This window comes from Mesoplodon mirus (genome assembly GCF_964341445.2).
Source record: "Mesoplodon mirus genome assembly, chromosome: 12".
In the NCBI taxonomy this organism is placed as follows: domain Eukaryota; kingdom Metazoa; phylum Chordata; class Mammalia; order Artiodactyla; family Ziphiidae; genus Mesoplodon; species Mesoplodon mirus.
This window is the reverse complement of record NC_138988.1, coordinates 96,164,448-96,188,945: the sequence shown is the minus strand read 5'-3', so window position 1 is coordinate 96,188,945 and position 24,498 is coordinate 96,164,448. Positions and strand designations below refer to the sequence as shown.

Here is a 24,498-nt window from a genome sequence, read left to right as displayed (position 1 = left end):
CTCAACTTTAAAATAAGTTAAAAAAAATCATTTTGTCTTATTCATGTAGTATTTCCAAAAAGATAACTGCAAATGCTGAGGTGAGACTACTCTCCCTAGAAATAAGTATTACCAGAGAATCAAGGACATTAAATGACTTTGATTCTTGGTACTCCATTATCCCCAGGTCCTTTCCTATTATTTCCCATCCTTATTCAATCGTACTAACCATAATTTCTATTTTATCTTTATCATATGACTTATCCTAGTAAAGTGTTGGCATTTTGTAAAATAAAACAATTTAAAAACAACAGATTAACTCTTTGTGTTCTGTAGTTGAACCATTTTCTTTATCCATCAGTTACGTAAGATGGGATCACAAGGTGTGAACACAAAAAATACTAAGGTGAACCCAGGGAGAGAATCTTCCAGAACAAAATCTATGAGGGTGATAATATTAATCAATGAGGAGTCAGCCTTCTAATCTAAATCAGTTAGTATGGTCGTGCACAGGACATTAATTCCTCAAATATGATTTACATGTGACACTGCCAAAGAGAAAGTTTCTTTTTTAAAAAAGCTACCAAGGGCTTCCCTGGTGGCGCAGTGGTTGAGAGTCCGCCTGCCAATGCAGGGAACATGGGTTCGTGCCCCGGTCCGGGAAGATCCCACATGCCGCGGAGCAGCTGGGTCTGTGAGCCATGGCCGCTGGGCCTGCACTCCGCAAAGGGAGAGGCCACAACAGTGAGAGGCCCGCGTACCGCAAAAAAAAAAAAAAAAAAAAAAGCTACCAAGTGGTGTCGGCATTTACATCTAACCACAAAACGTTAGAAAAACTATCGTTGACTACACGATATTAAATCGAATACCCAATATCTCTCTAAACATCCAACTTTTAAACCTGTCTCCATCCAGCACAACTAAGGGGTCCATGAGAAAACGGTGCAAAGCAGTGGTTCAGGAAAAGGGGACTGAGGTGGCAGAGGGGAGGATCTCTAAGAACCAGATTTTTTTCATTTTATTTTATCTAATTATTCAAATTAATTTAAGAGGGTAGGGGAGAACCTCTTAAAATGGATTTCCCAGGAGGTCACGGTGAGTATCAATCTTGTGAAGCATGGGGTAGGGGAGGGTGCCCTCACTGAACCCTGGCTATAGGATTAAGATAAACAATGCCTCCTCTACAACTATCCTGCCATGATGCTCAGTGGTAACCATTTTCAAAGCATTAAGAGATGTGACCCCCAGAGAGTAGTCTATCCTAGCTCCAACTCTAACTCATGGCAACTATGGGATTCTGAGTCAGTTTCACTATTCTTTCAACTGTGCAAGACAAAATACTAGTGTTGAGGCTCTGATAACAGCTCTAGGGAAAAAGCTTGTTTTCAGAATCATCATCATGTCCAAAATTATCTCCTCCAAAAAACATGCATAGCTTTATTAGATTTGTAAATTTAAGACTGTTCAAAGCAATCATACAGACATTTAAGATGAACTGTGTCAAGCTGATGGTATCTTTAATGTTCTCAGGTTAGATTACAGTAGGGAGAATGACAATTTCAACTTACTGGTATTTATTTTAAAGTCTACACTATTTCAAGTTCTAAGAGCTACTATTCAGTACTACTGACATTCATGTGTCATGGCCAGCCTTTCAAGCAAAGGCATAGTCTAAAAAGTTGACTGTCACAGGAGTTACATTTTCCTGCTGACTTCCATATTGGAATTCTACCTTTTCATAAAAAGCTGCCTAAAAAAACAAGTGGAAAATTTTGGGTAAAAAATGAGCTGAGATAAGCAGCACTTTGACTGACACCCACTGTTCGCTCCGCTGCTGCCCACCCTCCGCTGTTACTACTGACTCCTAAGTACCTAACCCGCACTGAGGCATCTTAACTCCATACTCACTGTCCCTTGGTCTTTATTCCCTTTAGCTCCTCTTAAATGGCTAATTATAGAATACACAATAAGTAAATGGAGTTTTAAAAATTCCTTAAGCTGGAGGCTTTTAGTCAGAAAAAAAAAAAAGGGATCCTAGTAAACAAAAATAGCTGATATCATTCTTACACAGCAACCCATTCACTGGAAAAATTTAGCCAAATCCTGAAACGTGAAATGTACACATCAAGTCTGTATTCCAGTATGTAAATTACACCATAATTTTTATGCTTATTCTTACTGAGCAATAATTTTTTCTTCATAAATATTTACATTACTGCTGAACAACATAGCCAAGTTCATGTCCAAATACCACAATGCTGAATTATACAATCTAAATTATCTTTCTGAATTTATCTTTTGCATTGGCACTATTAATAGTTGAATCATGTAACCTATGGAAACCGTTAAATCCTGTTACTAAGGATAACAAATGAATTAACCTAAGAGATCTAGTGTCACTTTATTTCTTCCAGCAAATTAATAAATCAGACTAAAATACAATTTGGTATGTGTGTCACCAAATCAAACATTATTAATACATTAAAATCATTAGAATATATATTAAGAGATTAAAAAGCTTCAATAAATAGTCTTTCATACCAAAAGGATGAGATGTTTTATAAAAAATGTACTTTTGAATATGTCAATTCACATTTCTTCACTTACTTTTGTATCATGGTCTGCCACTCTCCTTCTCGATCTCCAACTGGAAACCGGTCTATCTGTGCCTGTATTTTGGTTCTCCACTCTCGCATGTAATCTTCTATATCAAACACGAAAGGATGTTGCCCAAAATTAGCATCGACGACTTCTCCTGGTGTCTGGAGCCCCACAGTAGGATATAAATTGGGCTGTAAGACAAACACATTTTGCTAAACATCTATCCCTTTTATGTTAAAAACATATTCATTCTTTCAAATGCTACAGAACTACAAATTTACTTCATAAATATTTTAAAATCTCAAAAACTAGTAGAGGAAGACTAAAGCAAATCATCTAAAATACATTATATGCTGGATGAAAACTATCACTTCCTGTGATCTAATCATCAAAAAAATTATGCAGCAACCTAAGCTACTTATTTATTCAGAGACCATGTGGCATTATACTTCTAATAAATGAAGACACCATTCTTGCTCTTAAGAATATGTCATATAATAGTTGTAGAGATTCAAGTATAACGCAGGTTTATCCTTCTATGTATGATATAAGTGATGCATTTCTAGAAACTGCACGTGAAAGCTAGTTACTATGAACGTACATCCTAACTGGGCACGTACTATTTTATAATTTCACTTATCTGTACATCTGGGATGCCTTTATTAAGGGATCGTGATAAGAACTTAATTATAAGCAAAACAGTGTCATAAAAATAAAACGCGCACATTTCAAGAAAAGGAAAGGATGGATTTAAATATTCAGATTCATGAAGAAATGCATTTACTCCAAGATTTCGAGGTAAAACAATCAAGTTTAATAGCTTCAAAAATTTTGTACAAAAAATACAGGAGTCCTTCTTTTGGCTCTATCCCTAGTTGTTACATTTAAAGGGAGAATAAGTTACTGAATGTCTACTAAACGGCCAGGTTTAATCATTATAATTATCCTGTTAAATCATTATTATTATTATTTGCATTACAAAGATACAGAAACTGAGGATTAGGGGTAAATTAACTTGCTCACAGTTGCTCTACACTATGGCAGAGGTGTGATTAGAACACAGGTTTATTTAACACCAAATCTAAGTTCAATTTTTCTTTCTGTAACTCCAAACCCTACTTCATCGTCAGTCTCTGTATTTATGCCTTATCTCTTTGCTTTAATGGTTATCACAAGTATTTTCAGTACAAAATTAGGTAAAGATTGAGTATAATTCGTGTGTACATATAAGGTGCTTAGACAGATTTCACTGCAAAAAGCTAAGAGGGTGTTTTTAAAATCAGCTGACCAACCAAGCAACCAAAATCAGAAACAGAAGGAGTACTGTGTCAAAATATTGAGAAATATACTCACACCGGATTAGGGAAATAAATGGTAACGCAATGCACACAAAGGAACTGAACAAATGTACTGATTCTTAACAATCAACAAAACCTGCAAGTTAATAGAATTTTAAGCCGAAGACAAGTGAGATACTTATTACAACCTTCTCATTTCACCAATGAGAAAACTGAGACCTAAAGAGCTTAAGGGGTGTCTCCAAAAGCACACAGCTTGTTAATGACACACATAAAGGAAAAAACTCATGGCTCTCTACTCGTAGCACAGTATTCTTTTCATGAAACCCCATTACAAAATTGTGACATACTTTGAAACAAAAATATATAAAGCCAAAGACTCTTATGTCAAGAAAACTAGACTTTATAGAAAACAATCTGCCACACATATAAGCATCAATGTTCCAAAAAATATTCTCACGATATAGGAGGACAAAGATTACTAGTTCAAAAAAATTTAATTGGCAATAGATAGGCAATTTGAAGAAATAAAAGATGATAAAAATATGAAGAGACATAGTGAACTTTTTAAAATGCAAATTAAAATAAACAGGTATTTTTGCACGGCAGATTAAGATTTTAAAGACTGAGAATACCCAGTGCTGATGAACGTTGGGAAAATAAGCCCTCTCATCCACTGTACGCACCAATGTGAACCCACAGAACCTTTTAAAAAAAGAAATTCAGCAAAATCTATTAAAACTGACAAGGCAATTTCACTTGTAAGAAATTAATCCCACAGAAAAACAAACATGTGCAAAGATATATGTACCACAGCATGATCTGTAATAGCAAATAAAAAATTAAAAAGAATGTCTAGGGCTTCCCTGGTGGCGCAGTGGTTGGGAGTCCGCCTGCTGATGCAGGGGATATGGGTTTGTGCCCCGGTCCGGGAAGATCCCACATGCCGTGGAGCGGCTGGGCCCGTGAGCCATGGCCGCTGAGCCTGCATGTCCGGAGCCTGTGCTCCGCAATGGGAGAAGCCACAACAGTGAGAGGCGCACATATCGCAAAAAAAAAAAAAAAAAAAAAAAAAAAAAAAAAAAAAAAAAAAAAAAGAATGTCTATTCACAGGTGGTATTATATACCACAATCTTTGAAGCTCAGACCCCACTAACTACAAGATTTACCATTATTTTATGTCTAAGCAAAAACACTGCCCATTAAACTGACAGGCCATGGATTCTAAGATGCACCCCATATCATAAATGTTAATATATGCAAAAATGTACATCTTCAAATTGTGGTAGTACATCATACAATAAGTTATTATAAAAACAAGCAAAAAGAAGAGTTAAAAATGTGTATACTGACACAGAAAGAGGCCCAAACTACATTACTAAATGAAGAAAGCAAGCTATAGAACAGTGCTTCAACTATGACCTCGTCTTCTTCCATCCTACATTTAATTATGGAGATACTGGCTAACGTAAGTTTAAAACAGATCTAGAAGGGTATACACTCAACACAATCATTGTATCTACAGAAGCTGGGATTATAAGGAACTTCTCTTTTATACATTCCTGTATTTATAAATATTTACCATTTGACTATTTAACACTCTATATTACCTTCTGTAATCAGAAAGTGATAAAAAAACTAAAACTGACCAAGTCAGTTTAAGCTCAATGAAAAGTAACTAACTGTACCTTTTATACCACTTACTCAACCTTAAAACTTGAGGGAGAGATTAAGGACACAGCCCTTAACGGACTAAACTACAAATTTAAAAAAATATAATAGACTTTTAAATTGCTAAATTATAGATTTCTAAAAGCAGAATACAACAATGCAATGGGTCTTAGTATAGTCACAGAGTTGTGCAGCCATCACCATCTAATTTTACAACATTTGCGTCACTCCGGAAAAACCTCCATACCTATTAGCAGTCACTCTCTGTAACCCCCCAGTTCCTAGCCGCTGACAACCACTAATCTACTTTCTGACTTCAAAGATTTGTCTATTCTGGATATCTCATATCAACATAATTATACAATAGGTGTTTTTTTCTGTCTGGCTTCTTTCACTTCGCATAATGTTTTCAAGGTGCATCCATGCTGTAGCATCTATCTAGATGATGGATATATGTAAAACAATGTTTTCAGGGAAACTGATTTTAAATTTAAAAAAAAAGCACTCCTGCCTATGTAGAATTAGAAGTGAGAATAATTTAAGTCTCTATGAAGAGAATAGAAAAATACATAGGTCTCATTTCTATTAACCCATGAGAGATGAAGACAGCTACTAAAAATGCTATTCAAAAGCTAAGTATACACAATAAAATTATATCCTCAATATCATAGTTTTGTTCTTTCATATATAAAAGATTTTTTTCTAAAGAAAATTGAAGCATATAATGCTTTCTATAAAAGGTAGATTTCAAATCAGGCCCAGGAACTGGAAAGCAGCATCATTTTAAACGTGAATAGCTTCTATAACAAAAGAATTTATCTAATCCCAACTGAATTAGTCAGCTTATACATGGACATTTCTCAAACTGGTGAGGTGGGCTGGGGAAGAAAGATCATTTTGAAAAACATCTAAGGTTTTCCGAGATGTAAAGCACCCTATGTTCCATAATAGGTACACTTTTTTTCTGTGAACATACTCTCCATTGGGATTGAATGCTACAACTGGCTAGAAAAGGATCACAGGTACACAACACAGAAACACTTGTTTGGTGGTGCCTTTAAGAGAAAGACTAACTTCTTTCCTTTTTAAGTAGAAGAATGATATGTTACATGTGGAAGTCCCAGATCTCACAGTCATTAAAAAAAAAAAAAAAAAGAGCTCTCAGAGCCACTGTATGTTAAAAGAAAACTTACAACTACCACCATAACCACCACTTTACCCACTGCTACAGAGCTGAGTATCACCCTTGGTTAATCACAGACGAGGCAAAAAATAGAACTGGTGATTCTAAAGCAGGACAAAAAATAATCAGAAGGCAACACAAAAATAGTCAACATGTCGGGCTTCCCTGGTGGCGCAGTGGTTGAGAGTCCGCCTGCCGATGCAGGGGACACGAGTTCGTGCCCCGGTCCGGGAAGATCCCACATGCTGCGGAGCGGCTGGGCCCGTGAGCCGTGGCCGCTGAGCCTGCGCTTCCGGAGCCTGTGCTCCACAACGGGAGAGGCCACAACAGTGAGAGACCCGCGTACCACACACACACAAAAAAAAGTCAACATGTCTACAACTAGCTAAGCCTTTTTCAAATGATCCCCACTAGCTATCAGTGAGGAACAAAATCTGCTGACAAGTTGGTTTTACTTGCTCAGTGCCACAAGAAGAGGGGGAAGAAAGGAAAAGCAAACCAGCTACGTAGGCCCTTTAAGGCAGCGGTCCCCAACCTTTCTGGCACCAGGGACTGGTTTTGTGGAAGACAATTTTTTCACAGACTGAGTGGGGGGGAATCAGGTGGTAATGCAAGCGATGGGGAGAGGTGGGGAGCGACATGTGGAAGTCCCAGATCTCACAATCATTAAAAAAAAAAGGGAAGTGACAGGGAGTGGTGGGGAGTGACGGCGAGTGACAGGGAGCGGTGGGGAGCGACAGGGAGTGAGGGGGAGAGGTGGGGAGTGGTGGGGAGAGATGGGGAGCAGTGGGGAGTGACGGGGAGCGATGGGGAGCAGTGGGGAGATGGGGAGCAACCGGGAGCAGTGGGGAGTGAGGGGAAGCGGTGGGGAGAGATGGGGAGCAACGGGGAGCAGTGGGGAGAGATGCGGAGCGACCGGGAGCGGTGCGGAGTGAGGGGGAGCGGTGGGGAGCGACGGGGAGCAGCAGATGAAGCTTCACCGATCGCCTGCCGCTCACCTCCTGCTGTGCGGCCCGGTTCCCAACAGGCCACGGCCCGCCACCAGTCCACAGCCCAGGGTTTGGGGACCCCTGCTTTAACCAACTCCAACCGAAATGGAGCCTTAGCAAAACCCCTGCAACAATACTGAGCCACGTGAACCTGCCTACCTGCGCCCGCACCTACACCCCCGCCCACCCCCCACCCCAGCCGCTCTTCTCTAAAGCCTCCCCTTTCCACTGAACACACTGGATCACTTCCCTCGACACCCAGTCGAGGGTATGATCATTGCTACTTTTCCTCTCTGTATACAACATCAACTGTGTTTCTTGCTACTGAATCGTTTCCATCAGCAAACACCCTGCTGAATCTAACAAAAAACCTCCTACTGTTCCCCATTCTACCAACAGCTACCACATCCCACTTCTTTACTCCTCACTGTGGTCAAAATCCTCCAAAGCTGTCCATACTCTATAATAGCTTCTCTCTTCCGATTCTCTCTTAAACCCGTCCCAGTCAGGATTTCTCCGTCACTCTGCTGAAACTCTCTCGACAAGGTCACCAGTGACCTCCACTCTGCTAAACCCACTGATCGACAGCCATGTCTTAGGTGGTATGTTGCAGTGGCATGTGGCACAGTTAATTTCCCCTTCCTTCTGGATATATTTTCTTCAGTCGGCTGTGAGGACACCCAGCTCTTAGTCTTCCTCCTACCTCTCTGATCGCTGCTCCTCACTTTCCTGTTGCGGGTTCCTTCTCTTCTCCCCAGTACGGCACGCCCCAGAACTCAGCCCTTGCTCCATTGCTCTGCCTGCACATACTCCCTTGTTGACTTCCAACAGTCTCATGACTTGAAATTTAAACAGTGAAATGCCAGTGACTCCCAAATTTTCATCTCCAGCCCAGATCACTCTCTTGAATTCCAGGCTTGTACAGCCAACTGCATGCTTGACCAGTCCACTTAACTTATCCAAAATGAACTACAGATCCCCCCCCCCAAAAGTGCTCCACCTAAAATACAGCCTTCTCCATATCAGTAAGTGGCATCTCCGTTATTTCAATTCTTCAGGCCAAAAATCTTGAAGTCAAATCCTCTTTCTTACATTTTCACATCCAATCCATCAGGAAATTCTCTTGGCTCTCAGATTTCTAAAAAATCTTATTTATCAATCATTTAACTCTTTAATCCATTTGGAACCTACTGTAGTATACAGACAAAATCCTAACACTATATATTTTTTCAAAAAGATAAACACTTCTTCCATTACTGCTTATCAAATAACACCTCTTGATGAGCAATTCTGATCTGTAAGACTCCAAATTTTCCCTGGCTTGTTTTCTATTATAACTTGGATTTCTTCTAGTTTTTCTAGGATTTTTCTTCAGAAAGATTAATAACCTATAGATAGGGTGTCTATTCTCTGCCTTTGAGTCTCCTGTCATCTCTCTCAAAACATTTCTAGAGCTGGAGTGTATCTTATAATCACGGGCACCTTACATCTGTTTGGGCAGCTGTCATGAGGCAGCACTGGCCACCACCTGCATAGGTGTGAATTTGCTGAAGGATGAGCTCACCAAAAACTCTTGAGTCTTGATTGTTTTTCCTGGTCAAACAGCTGGATAAATGCAATTCCTAAGACATTTTAGTCAACAAGCCACTATGGACCAACTGAGAAAGGAATGTCAGAGTCCTTGTTGTGTCAGAAAACCTTTAGTTAATACCTTCCGGTCATATGAAGAAAGTGAGCACATGAAACCCTGCACAATGCAGTCAGGAGCTTGGAAGAAAGTGCCAGAGACATAATGGAGGACTCTTAAGAAATGTTCTTAATGGCAGAGAAGACAATATCACGTAGAAAAGCACAGACATTAGCTCTGAACAAGTGTTTTAAAAGGTTGGACTCTGAACATGAAGAAGTTTGGGGAAAACCTTAATCAATTTATATTGTTTACTGTAACATTTTTAGGTGTGTAATGTGATACTGATTAAAAATTTAAATACCTGAAGAGATCATTCAGTGAATATAAAATATAAATTCTAAATGATAAGAAAGCACTTCATCGTAGTTTATTAGTTTGTTCGTTTCCACCCACCCCCGCCCTTAGGGCTACATATGATGCATATTACAATTGATAGAGCCTTAGATTTGGGGAATAAGGTATGTAGAATCAAACTACTTCTTATATCTCTAGTGATGCTGAGTCACCATCATCTCCTGCCTGAACTTCTGCAATAGCCCTTCACATGTCGGCTTGCTTCTACCCTTACTCCCCCTGCAGTCTATTTTTCATCCCAGTACATCATAATAACTAACACTCTGCAGTGTCTTTGTATTTCATTCAGAGTAAATGCCCAAGTCCTTACAATGTCCCTCAAGGTCTAGATGATCTCCTCATCCTCCCTGTCATCATATCTGACTCACCTCCTACTGCTTTCATGTCTCTCTACCTCCCTTCATGCTATTCTTCAAACACGCCAGATATGCTACTGCCTTAGTACCATTCCCCTAACTATTCCCTCTTCCTGGAACATTCTTGTTCTCTGTATCCATTTAGTTAACTCCCTCACTTCCTCAAAAGTCTCTGCTCAAGAATTACCTTGAGCCAAGGTGAGCAAATCATATCATGTGTGTTCTGTCTTTGGTACTCCCAAGCTCTACTGTTTCTCTTTCTTTAAAAAGTATTTAAATCCTTTAAAAATATTTTTAACGCATTATTTATCCTCTAAGTTCCTCAGCTTGAATACTCCAAGAGGACAGAGCCCTTTATCTGTTTTGTTGAATAATGTATCCCAGGCACAGAACCTGCAACACAGTGACACTCAATATACACTGAATTAGTAAATGACTAGAATTGTTGTACAGCCACTTACCACAAAGTCCAACAATACCAAAGAGACGTATTTCGAATGAATCCACAGTGATACTAAAAAGTGTATTTTAAATAATCATTTCCCATTTCGTTTTTAGCTACAGCTAAGTTCCCTTGGGCAATGGTGTCCAGTGCAATTTGGAGGTTAACTTCTGATGGTCCAGACCAATGGTAGCTTGAGAAAGGAGCTCTAGCCTATGCATGGCATGGCATATAAACTTAATTACCAATAAGACTGCATTTTAAACATGATTAGTACTAGTCCTTATATACTTTTAATTAAAAATACAAAACTACTTTTACAAGAAATTATGTCTTACCGGTAAGTCAGTGAAAGCAATACCTAAAAAGGAAAAAAAAAAAAGTGGCATTAGAAGCTGTTTTTCAAAGGCAGAGTATGGTGACAAGCTGAATTTCTAACTAAAAAGCAGGGAAAAAATAGCAAAGGAAGAAAAAAATTAAAAAGCTAAATATAAAATAATAAGACTAATTTTTTTCTCACTCACACCTAAGCTGCTTTATCCAACCTTACTATTTAATCTTCCTTACCTATATTTATCTTTTAAATAACGTTGAGGGGAAAGGAAAGATTTTCTGTTAAAAATGGGGGGTGGGTGAATAGAAAATATAGTACTTTTGTTTCCTTTAAAAAAAATCTTATAAAAGTACATTCTCAGAGCTTTGACTACTCTGGACAGAAAATTTTAATTCCTCCTTCAAAGGACAAAGATTTATACAGTTGAGAATTTCTCTTACATGTCCGCTGACAGTAATTTCAACAGTCATGTACCAAATACACTTGAACAATGGCAATAGCACTGGAATACATCTACTGACGTCCCAGAGTGATGGTGTAACCTCCCTCCAAATATTCAAATATATTACTTAGCTGAAAATAAGGTAATAAGCAAACCAAATAGTTCTGTAGGACCTCATTCACACGTTTACAAAGACTGAGCTCTAGAAGAACGGGAGGGGCGGTGTTGGAGAGCCAGTTAGGCGCAGCTCTTCCAGTGTAAACACACACTGACACAAAGTACAGGCATGCCGGCACCACCGCCGCTGCGGTGCCCATCGCCTTCTGAACAAGGAGGCCCCCCTGTTGCATTAGCTGTACGGTCCCTCTCTCCCCACCTGAGAGTCTATGGCTCTATAATTGTGCTGTATCACCAGAAAACACAACTATCTGACTCCATTTATTAAAGTAATAAAGTCAAAAGGCAAAGTGACTATAAATCTTTACTGTACATGTTTTTAACTAAATGGTAAAAACAGTGCTTTGTAATTAAAGTACTGTTTTTATGACTTTTAAAAACCAGTGAACTCATGCTAGCTTGTCAAAAGGAAAAGGGAAGCTGGAGATCCCCCCACCCTCCGTAAAACATTCGGATTACCTTCAGCTTCATTAATAAATAGAAAGCAAACTGACTGTGGGCCAAACGAATATGAGAACTTATTCTAAAAATTTCAGAAAACTAAAAAGAACACGGAAAGCAGCAAGAATAAATATGATCATACATATTTCTACCATTTTTCATAAAACAGCAGTCTAATCAATTATCTTCCTCAAAAATGTCTATTGATAAAGATTGTCTAAATTCATATTGTTTTAGCAAAAATTCCCTTCTGTCAGTAATTACTGAAATCCTTACTTTACCAACACCTCTAATGAAAAACCCAACTTACTTCTATAGATTAATACTTTTGAACATTGCCAAATACAGCATCCACAACCTACACATATTCAGACCACAAAGATGGCACTTTAACAAGCTGTGTAATTATCTAAATTTTACACAGAAAATAATTTTTCCCCTATTTCCTAATCTGATTATCAAGAGGCTTTTTGAAAAGTTATCTTCAGTTGATGAATGATAATCAATAAAACAAAATTTTTAAATTTCAAATAAATTAACTTGCATACTGAAATGTTTCTCCTTTAATTATTTTCTCAAAAACCTTTCCATTTCTCTTTATATGGTAAGTAAATATATATTTTGAAAACCTTCATGAGACAGAAACTAAAGATGTATCAGCCTTGGGGCAGAAATTATCCACTTTGGGAAATACAACGGAAGCGTAACTGAATAATTTCTTATCTTCTAGATGCTAGAATCTGGACCAGAGATAAGCACACTACTCTATAAAGGGCCAGCAAGTAAATATTTTCTGCTCTCTAGGCCATGTGGTCTCTGTTTCAACTACTCAATTCTGCTACAGTAGCAGGAAAGCAGCCATATACAGTACATAAGTGAATGGGTGTAGCTGTGTTCCAATGAAACTTTACGTAGGAAACAGACAGGAGACCAATTTGGCCCATGGGCCACCACAGCTTGCTGGCCTCTGTTCCAGTGGAACACTTTCTGCTCACCAATGTTTTACCACTGCACCCCCAGCACCTGGCCAACAATAATAAATAACCTTTAGTGAATACTCATTATGTGTCGGACAATCACTTGAGAACTTCGCGTGCATCACTTTGGTTTGCTCTAATAATAAGGTAGGTAGTGATCTGATAGTGATCTGATTTTATGACCTGAGGCATAAGTAACTTGCATAAGGTCACACAGCCAAGCCAGGAGATAAACCCAGGCAACTAAAGAACCCATACTGACCACTGTTATACTGCCTCTGTATGTGCTTAATAAATATTTACTAAATTTATGAATGAATAATGCCAGATGTTTCAAAGTGACTTAATTCTAGAATGTGATCCTATCATTAGGTACCCTTTTCTTAAACAGCATCTCACATTTTAAAAACAGCTTCCTTACTCAGAAGAAAATTTCAGTGTAAATACTTGTGAAAATCTAATAGGAAAAAAATAATATCACATCACCTATGGTCTTCTCATCTCCTAAAATAAAATTTCTTCTCTGGAATAAAGTTTGAAAACTGTAAAAAGATTAATTTTGGTTTTAAAAATGTCGTCTTGGGCTTCCCTGGTGGCGCAGTGGTTGAGAGTCCGCCTGCCGATGCAGGGGACGCGGGTTCGTGCCCCGGTCCGGGAAGATCCCACATGCTGCGGAGTGGCTGGGCCCGTGAGCCATGGCCGATGGGCCTGCGCGTCCGGAGCCTGTGCTCCGCAACGGGAGAGGCCACAACAGTGAGAGGCCCGCGTACCGCAAAAAAATAAATAAATAAATAAAAATGTCATCTTTTGCATTTTTGAACCAAAGGTCATACCTAAAAGCAGATTTCTCCTGGTTTACTTTAAGATCGCCAATATCTTAAGCAGCCAAGCCAACGAAGACTACGCCAGTGAACTGCTTTGGTAAGTCAGAGCTGAGCACTAACAACAAATACACTAAAATGCCCGTATCCTGCTGGAAACCAGTTTGCCACAGCAATCAAATCACAAATACATACAATCTGCATGGCGACCTTTATCAACATTCTTGTACCAAAAAGAATGTAAGAATCTTTGTGGACTTGTGACAGCCTTTAAGTTAGACAGCACAGGGCTTCAGAATCAATATTAATAATCAGGAGGAAAAGTTTTAAGCCGAATGTAAATATGAAGAAGACAGTAACTTTATATAAGGAGTATGCTGAGACACTAAAAAAAAAAAAAGACTATTACCAATGTAGCCCAAAATTTAGAATTTTCTACTATGAAATTACAGAATAGTTTTTGTATTATATTAAAGAACATTTACTATATGTCTAAGCATACCATCTGCAGCTTAATTTTTAAATACTATTAATAAGCAAACCGAATTTTCTGCCTTCTGGAGTTACTTAGTTTTTGCCTTTTTTCACTTTACCTCATCAGAAATAATTTGCCATGAATCAAGGATGTTTCAAACAGTAAAATAATGTGAAACTTTTTTACTTTTAAAGCATCAGTTTTGCTATCCTTTATACTTTCTTTAATACAAAACAAAAACGAACAACTTGTAAGAAAAGGGAGCGTAACAATTATACACAATTTAAAATCTGAAGTATTATGCATATTCAACTAAAACCCCTGATTTCCTATTAGTCTTACAATGGATAGATTTCCTCATGTTTTCATTAATCTATTTATTTGCCACCTGTCTTTTAATAGTTTTGCTGTTATTTGCTCACTTTATTTCTGCTCCCTTTTGCAGAACTAACTTGTAGTCACCATCCTTTATCAACCTTTGTTAGCAGGCCTGATTTTTCAGTATGTCAACGCCCTGCTTTTTCTCGCTTTGTCATTACCCCCATACTATACTAAAAACTGACAGCTCTTTTTTCTAAGCACCTGTTACCTAGAGAACTGGATCATACTGTGACAGGCCTTATTCAAAGCAAAGCAGAAAACACTTAGTTAGCATTTCTACTACTAGAATAAATATCTGAGTACGAGGTTATGTCTAGTTAGTCCTATATATGTGATACAATGTGGCCTTCACTGTAAAAAATTAGGGGTTTTAGTTGAATATGTGTCCATTATACTTCAGATTTAAATTGTCACCATTTCCTCAGCTTCCACCTAGAAGGAACAAAGAAATAATTTCCAGAGGCATCTACTCATAAAGGAGAATTACACAAAAATATTACTACCATGATGTAAGTACAATAATCATAACATCTGGTTATTTAACATGCAATTCATTATCTTAGTACCTAAACTATGTCCATTCTTGGTGTAGAAGCAGGTATTGTTGATAAGGTTAACACAACAGCCAATGACATCACCAGTCGTAAAAGTTGGTCCATAAGGTTGTCCCGTTCCAGAAGAACAAAATGAATGTCCATCATCACCATGATAACCATATGAATGTTTATCCCAGCCTAAAGAGAAAGTTCCAGTGTATTTACAGTGAAAAGTAAGGTTCCTCTATACTAGAGCTATTCACTAAGATTATAACAAGCTACGCAAGAATAGTACAACAGATAGTACAAAGATAAAATTCCCAAAAGTACATTTAAATTCTCAACAATTGGGGCCTCCCTGGTGGCGCAGTGGTTGAGAGTCCGCCTGCCGATGCAGGGGATACGGGTTCGTGCCCCGGTCTGGGAGGATCCCATATGCCGCGGAGCGGCTGGGCCCGTGAGCCATGGCCGCTGGGCCTGCGCATCCGGAGCCTGTGCTCCGCAACGGGGGAGGCCACAACAGTGAGAGGCCCGCATACCGCAAAAAAAAAAAAAAAAAAAAAAAAAAAAATTCTCAACAATTACAGTACATAATTTCTATATAAAACACTGCTTACCACATTAAGGAAAATAAATCCACCACACAGAATGCTAAAATATATCTTAAACAGAGAGGACTCCTACCAGAAAATGCAAACAAACATACCAAGACACATTTTCCATGCATATTTCCTTTGCTAATAGACCAAAGGAATTTTGCTTTGATTTGGTTTAAGCACACACACACAGATACACAGACACACACACACACACACACACTTTAATATAACAAAAGACGTTTCTTTCAATTTTCAAAAAATTTCCTCCAAGGTTAATTTTTAACATTAGTAAATAGAATACCAGAAAATATAATTGAAGAATCACTTCCATATGATTAATGGTTTTAGGAAACAGTTCTCCTATCTCAATTCACACCTTTCTTAGTTTACTTTTACTATCAGCCTACATTCCCAGAATATTAAAACAACTAAAAATGGTCTAAAAGCTAGGAATGTGTTGGGTAGGAAACAGAACCAACCACATTAAAACATTTAAAGTAGTTGATATGACTACGTACTGGAAGTTAAAAATACCAACAAACAAAACAAAAACAAGCAAAACAAAACAAAACAAAACAATGCATGGTATACTTGTTATGTTTTGCTAAATAGCATAAAATTTATTAAAACCATTCAGCTCGACTTTGAACTCATAAGTGATTAAAAATATAGAAGATTAATGTACTTAACTATCTCCAAATTATTACTTGACATTTTTAGCCAGAGTTAGCCATAAGACTGTACTGTAATTCAATTACAAGTGTACCTGGTAGTCTATTCATGTTCACACCTTGAGCAGAAAGACCAATTCCCATGTAACTGTTTAAAAAAAAAAAAAGGAAGGAAGAAAAGCTGGTTATTATAGTCATATATGTATAAATTACCAAACACTCTCAAACATTATCGAACCAAGCCCAAGATGAAACTCACAGGGTAGCTACAAAAAAGTTACTAGAATTCATGAAATAGCAAAAAGGGCAATATTAAGCAACAACAAAACCCAGATTCACAGTAAATTCCTATAGAAATCATTCATAAATGTACCCAAAGTATTATTAATGCTTAAATACTCTAAAAACTATAAAAATCCTTCCAACATATCTACACAAATATTTAGAATTAAGACTTCTAACAAAAACTATAGAGGGACTTGTGGAAGAAAAATGAAATACTAAATAAGAAACAAATGTGTTTTCAAAAGGATACAGTAAAAATCTAGTTCCACACACACAAAGACATGGAGACATATTGAAAAAATATCCAATGCATATAAAAACATCTGAAATACTTAACAGAATTATACTAAAAAGTATGTGCTATGGGATATCTATATATTCGTTTCCAAAAGTGTTTTGGCAAACTGACAATACAGACTTAAATATGAGACTCAATTATTAATTTATGCAACACTAGAACAAAATTATCTCCACAAAAGAAATACAAGAGGAAAAGGTAATTATTAAGGTATGCAATTTATTTTAAAAGCTTATAAGATATTAATAAAAACTGACAAAGACAGTTCAAAAGGGGGAAGCATAAAGAAATATATTTATAAGTATTGATGCAAAAAAAGAAAAACTAAATAAAAAAGCAAACTGAATCCGATTTGTTAAAAGGCTAATTGTCGGTGATTGTATCATGATTTAAAATGGTATTTGACAAATTTCAGCTACCACTCCTAATAAAATCTCAAATAAAAATAAAAGGAAACTACCTAAATATGACACACTTTTTTCCAAATCTAATACAGCAAGCAAGGCATTCAACAGTGAAACACTGAAGTCATTACCATTAAAATCAGGAACATAGAGATGCCTACAACTGTTAAACATTGTTTTGAAGGTTTTAGTTTAATAAAATAAGAAAATAGGAAGCTTAATAAGAGAACTAGATAACCAGTATAAATATTACAAGACATAAAATTATCTTAATTGTAGTTGCTCTGATTATATACATAGGAAACTATGGAACATACTAAAAGCTTTTAGAATTAACTAGTTATTTTGGAAAAAATGGCTGAATTTAAGAAAAGCATTTTAACTTCTTTTCTAGTAATAACCAGCTAGAGAAAGGAAGTGGAATATATAGACATATCAGTCATAATAACTACAGAAATTATAAAACAAGAGTAAAGAGCTCAAGTAAAGCTCCAGAATGATATCTTAAAAGTGGTAAATAAATGAGTATTTTAGGTATCTGGATAACTTGACAGCATAAAAATAGCAATCTTTCTAAAATTAATATATACATGTAATGAGGTTCACAATATACTCCAAATGAATATTTAAAACTAGAAAAAGTGATTTTAAAGTTCATATGTAAAAACAGAATTTTGATCAAGACAAAATTAAAAAAAAATAACTCAGTGTTTGTCCTACTAGATATTAAAACTCAGACAATGGAATTCACAAGTGCAATATTACTAATAAGAGTAAGAGTCAAGTGACACAAGAATAACAAAACATTAAGAAACAGCATTTTGGATGTCTAGTCAAGACTCATGTAAGTTGGTATTCTGACTCAGCCCCTTTGTTCCAAATACAGTATACCATGTAATTACTTATTTTTTAAAAAAGTAGTAAGTCACAAGATAATCTTTGAGAAGAGACACAAAACTGAGCAGGGGTACAGCTCTGGCCCTGCAAAGCTCTGGGTCCTTGAGCACCCATTAATGGGTAGGAGTTTCTCCTGAGGAAACAAAGACTAAAAAGGCTCCACAAGGGGATCATTAGCTATGCTCACTGCTTAAAGCCAACAACTGGAATGGGCTTCCCCTCCTGAAGGGGAAGAAAACACTGATACCACCTGCGGCCTTGGCTAAAATTCATTTGCCATTGTTGCCTAGTTGAAGGGAAGGGGGAAGGAATAGCCTCTTAACTAAGATCTGAACAAAGTTACTGAATGGATTTGTTATTGAATCTGCAATACTCCCAATACCACTTTGAACAAAGAACCTGGAAACTCTAATGTAGACCTGGTTTTAGATTGGGGACCCAGGAGTTAGAAAGCAACTATAAAGTATAATAAAGGGAAAATAAGTATAGAACTAGATAGATAAACAAAATGGAGAAAAATGTTAAACTTTCTAATTAAAATGAGGCCACAAAAACAAAATTCTAAAATATACCAAATATATATATAAGACCAACGAAATACAAAACTGGAACATGAATTCATTCTAGATGACATCAATCAATGGAGAGTATGACAAAAAAAATTTTTTAATACATTTAGGATTATGTGAAAGAAAAAAAGGAGTCACCATCACTAAACAATACAGTAGAGCACCAATATTTACTCAGACAATTTAGCCAGTGATTTTGCACAACTCAACTGAAAAATACGTTGGTAAGCTGAAAGTGCACACCACAAACAGAGGAAGATAAAAACACATCCCAGACTATCAATGCAAACAAAATCCTAAAAGCTTCCAAAAAGAAAGGCAGATTACCTCAGAAGGCATGACGATTAAAATGACAGCTGACTTCTCCCCAGCAACAGGTGATGACTGTAAACAATGGCACGAAGTATTGAAAGTAAAGAACTATCAACCTAGAACTTAATTCCCAGGTAAACCATCATCCAAGAATGAGGGCAAAATAAGATATTTTATGGCATAATAAAGCTAACGCTTTACTATCCACAAGTGTTCACAAAAGAACTATTTGAGAATAGACTTTAGGAGGAAGACAAGTGAAAACAGAAGGAATGCATGGGACAAAGAAATAACAACTAGAAAAGAAAATGATGAAATGTAATTAAAATTAATTACTGAAAAAAATGCTATTAAAGAATTTTAAAAATCTGTAATCCAGTTATAATGTGCTAGAATACAATTCAAAATTACTTGACATATAAAGACATAGTAAAACATGACCCATATTCAAGAGAAAAGACAAACAAGAGAATGACCCAGAGAGCCTCAAGTCATTGGAATTAAAGCTAAAGTATTCAAGGCAGCTGCTGTTACTATGCTCAAGGATGTAAAGGGAAATATGCTTGTACTGAATGAAATAGGAAATTTCAACAAAGAAAAAGAAGCAATAAAAAAATGAAATTCTGGGGCTTCCCTGGTGGCACAGTGGTTGAGAGTCCGCCTGCCGATGCAGGGGACGCGGGTTCGTGCCCCGGTCCGGGAAGATCCCACATGCCGCAGAGCAGGTGGGCCCGTGAGCCATGGCCGCTGAGCCTGCACATCTGGAGCCTGTGCTCTGCAACGGGAGAGGCCACAACAGTGAGAGGCCCGTGTATCACAAAAAAAAAAAAAAAAAAGAAATTCTGGAGATGAAATATATTTGAAATAAATATTTACTAAGGTACCTAATGGCACACTGAAAATGGCAAAATGAGCAAGTAAACAATGACAGAACGGATACGAAGAACAGAGAAAAAATACTGATGGAATAAAAAGAGAGTCCCTTGGGCAGTAGCAAAAGGTCTAACATAAATGTAACCGAAGTCCCACAAGGAGAAAGAGAATGGAACAAAAAAATTGAGAAAAATTCCCCAAATTGGGTAAAAGAAAAAAATTTACACATTTAAAAAGCATAGAAACCTCAGCAGGTTAAGTACAAAGAAAAGCACACATAGGCACAAATCACAGTCAAACAGCTAAAAACTAAGAATGAAGAGAAAATATTGAAAGCAGCCAGAAAAAAATGATGTATTGCTTTCAACAGGAACACTAAGCTGAATATCTACTGACTTCTCAGAAGAAAATATGAAGGCCAAAAGATGGTTGAACAAAATATTTACAAGAGCAGAAAAGGGGAAGGGGAACCCATGCCAACACAGGGTGTTATATTAAGGAAATATCCTTCAAGAATGAAAGCGAAATAAAAATATTTCTCAGATAAGAGAAAAAGAATGTGTTGCCAGCAGACCTGCACTAAGAAAAATAATAAAGAAAATCTGCCAAACTGAAAGGAATCAGAGAGATATATCATATGTGTGTGTGTATATATATATACATACATACATACATACATATATATATATATATAAAGGTATACCAGATATAACATATACAGGTACATCAGAGATACCTGGATTTTCAGGAAGGAAAGAAGAGCATTGCAAATGGCACACACATGGGTACATAATAAAAGACTGTTTTCACTCTTAATTTCCTTAAAAACATGTATGACTCCTTAAAGCAAAAATAACATGTATTGCCCAGTTCATAAGATAAGTAGATGTAATACATATGGGTAACTACAGCAAAAAGTACAGGAAGAGGCAGTAAATGGACCTATATGGTTGCAAGTTTCTGTATTTTATGTGAAATAGTTAAACATTAATTCTTAGTAAGTTATGAAAATAGGGATATATACTAAAATCTTTAGAGTAACCACTAAAAAACTACAGAGATATTAGTTAAAAAGCCAACAGATAGGGCTTCCCTGGTGGCGCAGTGGTTAAGAGTCCGCCTGCCAATGCAGAGGACGCGGGTTCATGCCCCGGTCCGGGAAGATCCCACATGCCATGGAGCGGCTAGGCCCGTGAGCCATGGCCGCTGAGCCTGCGCATCCGGAGCCTGTGCTCCGCAATGGGAGAGGCCACAACCGTGAGAGGCCCACATACCGCAAAAAAAAAAAAAAAAAAAAAGAAAAGCCAACAGGTAAATTAAGACAGAATTCTAGCAATATATCAAAGTGATAATGTATCAAGACCAGGTGGTGTTAATACAGGAACACAACACTGGTTTAACATTCAAAACACCAATCAATATATTTTATCAGATTAGGAGAAAACTCTTATGATCATTTAAATAGTTGTAGAAAAACATTTGACAAAATTCAACACCTATTCACAATAAAAACTCTCAGCAAACCAGAAATACGAGGGAACTTCACCAACCTACATTTACAAAAAACCTACAGCTAGCATTCGTAATAGTGAAATATTGAAAGCTATTGCCGTGAGATCAAGAACAAGCTAAGAATGCCAGCTCTCACCATTTCTATTCAACACTGTACTGAAAACCCTAAGCATTTCAATAAGGCAATAAAGAGAAATAAAAGGCATAAATAAAAAAGGAAGAAATAACTTGCCCAATGTCACACAGCTAATAAGTGGCAGAACGTACTGGGCAAGTTACTCATCTGAACAATGTGCTGATAACAACGAAAACTACCTCACTGGTTTGTTGTGCGGGCTAAGTATATTTGCAAATGCAAGGAACTCAGAGGTGTGCCAAATTTATAACAAGAACTGTGTTACTGTGACTGTTAGCATTTTATTCTCTGTACCCAGTGGAGGCCTGGCACATAGAAGATGCTCAATGCACAGTTTTGAAGGAATGAATAAATGAATGAATGATTAGTTTGATTTAAAAAAATCTCATAAAGTAATGGTATGACATATTTTTAGAGTTTAACATAGCTTGCTTATTTATTTATTGGGCTGCGTTGGGTCTTTGTTGCTGCGCGCGGGCTTTCTCTAACCACGGCAAGTGGGGGCTACTCTTCCTTGCGGTGCGCGGGCTTCTCATTGCGGTGGCTTCTCTTATTGCGTAGCACGGGCCCTAGAGCACGTGGGTGTCAGTAGTTGCAGTGTGCGGGCTCAGTAGTTGTGGCTCACAAGCTCTAGAGCACAGGCTCAGTTGTTGTGGCACACGGGCTTAGTTGCTCCAAGGCACGTGGGATCTTCCTGGGCCAGGGATCAAACCCGTGTCCCCTGAATTGGCAGGCGGATTCTCAACCACCACGCCACCAGAAAGTCCCAACATAGCTTATTGTTAAAATTTAATACAGACATATAAATATATTCATCTAATAAAAACATCCTATTTGGGGGAAAAAAAGGAAGAAATCAATCTGACTTTACTTGTAGATAACCTAATTTAACAAGAGATAATCTTAAAAAAACATAAAATAATCAGAATAAGTGAATTTAACATGGCTGCAGGATACAAAGTTATTGTATAAAAAAATCTATTGTATTTGTATATACTGGCAGTAAACACTAAGTAGATAAAATTTAAAAAACAATTACGTCTACAATAGCACTAGAAAGCATAAAACATTTAAGAACTGAACAAAAGGCGTGTAGAATTTCTCTGCTGAAAATTACCAAACACTGACGGGGGGAATTAAAGAAGATGTAAATAAATGGAGAGATTTATCACATTTATGGACTAGAGGACTCAATACTATTATTAAGGCTGCAATTCTCTCCAAATTGATCTCTAGAGTCAATGCAATCCATATTATACTCACGCTAGGAGGTTTTTATAAAAACTGACAGGCTGATTCTAACGTTTATACAGAAATAAACAGGATCTAAAATATCCAAAGAAAGTTTGAAAAAGAATACAGATGTAGGACTTACACCATCTGACCTCAAGATTTACCATAAACCTGATTAAGCAAGACAGTATGGTACCAGAATTAAGGATCAACAAATAAATCAATGGAATGGATTCAGAAAGAGCTCAGAAAGAGATCCACACTTATACAATCCTTTAATATTTTACAAGGGTGCCAAAACAATCCAAGAGTAAGGAAAGTTTTTCTAACAAACAGTGATAGAACTGATACCCATTTGGAAAAGTAAACATTAATCTCTACCTCACACGATATATAAAACTCAACTGAAGACGGATCATACTCCTAAATATGAAAGTTAAAACTATAAAGCTTCTAAAAGAAAACATGTAAAAATATCTTAATGACTTTGGGATAAAGCAAATACCTATCAGGACACAGAAAGCAAGAACCATAAAATAACAAACTCATAAGCCAGACATCAGCAAAATTATAATCTTCTGCTCAAAAGACATAAGACTATTCAATTTTTATAAATGGACAAAAGATCTGAATAGACACTTTACAAAATAATACTGCAAATAACCAAGAAGCACGTGAAACTGCTACACAGCATTAGTCAGTCACTAGAGAAACACAAATTAGAACCACACTGAGATACCACCATGCACCCAGCAGAACGGTTAAAATGTAAGACTGGCCACACCAGTACTGCCACAGATTTGGCACAGTAAGAGCTTTCATACACTGTTGGTGGGAACGTAAAACGGGACAACTCCTTTGGAACCATGGCTGGCAGTGTCTCAAAAGACTGAACATGTACCTACCCCAAGACCCAGCAATTCCACTCAAAAGATAAATGAAGGCACTATGTGCACCTAGAGACTTGTACAAATACGTTCATAAGAGCTCTTCACAATGGAGGAAAAACTGAAACAGCCTGGGTATCTATCAACAAATGAATGTATACACAAACTGTGGTATGTTCTACTCAGAAATAAAATGGAAAATGAATTACTGATATACACAACATGGATGATCTAAAAAATGTTACCGTGAGTCAAAGAAACCTTACTAAGATTTCTTATGACTCTTTTTACAGACATACCTCATTTTATTGAGCTTCCCAGATGCTGTGTTTGTTTACAAAGTGAAGGTCTGTGGCAGCCCTGCATCCAGCAAGTCTATCGGCACCAATTTGCCAACAGCACTTGCTCCCTGCGTGCCTCTGTCACATTTTAGCAATTCTTGTAATATTTCAAACTTTTTCATCATTAGCAGTTTTTAGCAGTAAAGTATATAATGTAAATACTTTTTCTGACATAATGTCATTGCACAATTAACAGACCACAGTATAATGTAAACATAATTTATATGCACCGGGAAACCAAAAAGTTCATGTGACTCGCTTTCTTGTTGTATGTGCTTTATCGTGGCGGTCTGAAACTGAACCTGCAATTTCTCTGAGGTATGCCTGTATATGA

General features: G+C 37.1%; 1 protein-coding gene across 1 annotated transcript in view; it reads right to left on the bottom strand.

Moving 5' to 3' along the window:
- RANBP9 (RAN binding protein 9) overlaps nt 1-24,498 on the bottom strand; it is an 89,718-nt gene that overhangs the window by 20,208 nt on the left and 45,012 nt on the right. The window contains exons 3-6 of the mRNA XM_082637890.1: nt 16,513-16,565; nt 15,178-15,345; nt 10,902-10,924; nt 2,587-2,771 (exon numbers count right to left, since the gene is read on the bottom strand). Coding sequence (XP_082494016.1) covers nt 2,587-2,771; nt 10,902-10,924; nt 15,178-15,345; nt 16,513-16,565 — 429 coding nt within the window. The remainder of the gene's footprint in view (nt 1-2,586; nt 2,772-10,901; nt 10,925-15,177; nt 15,346-16,512; nt 16,566-24,498) is intronic.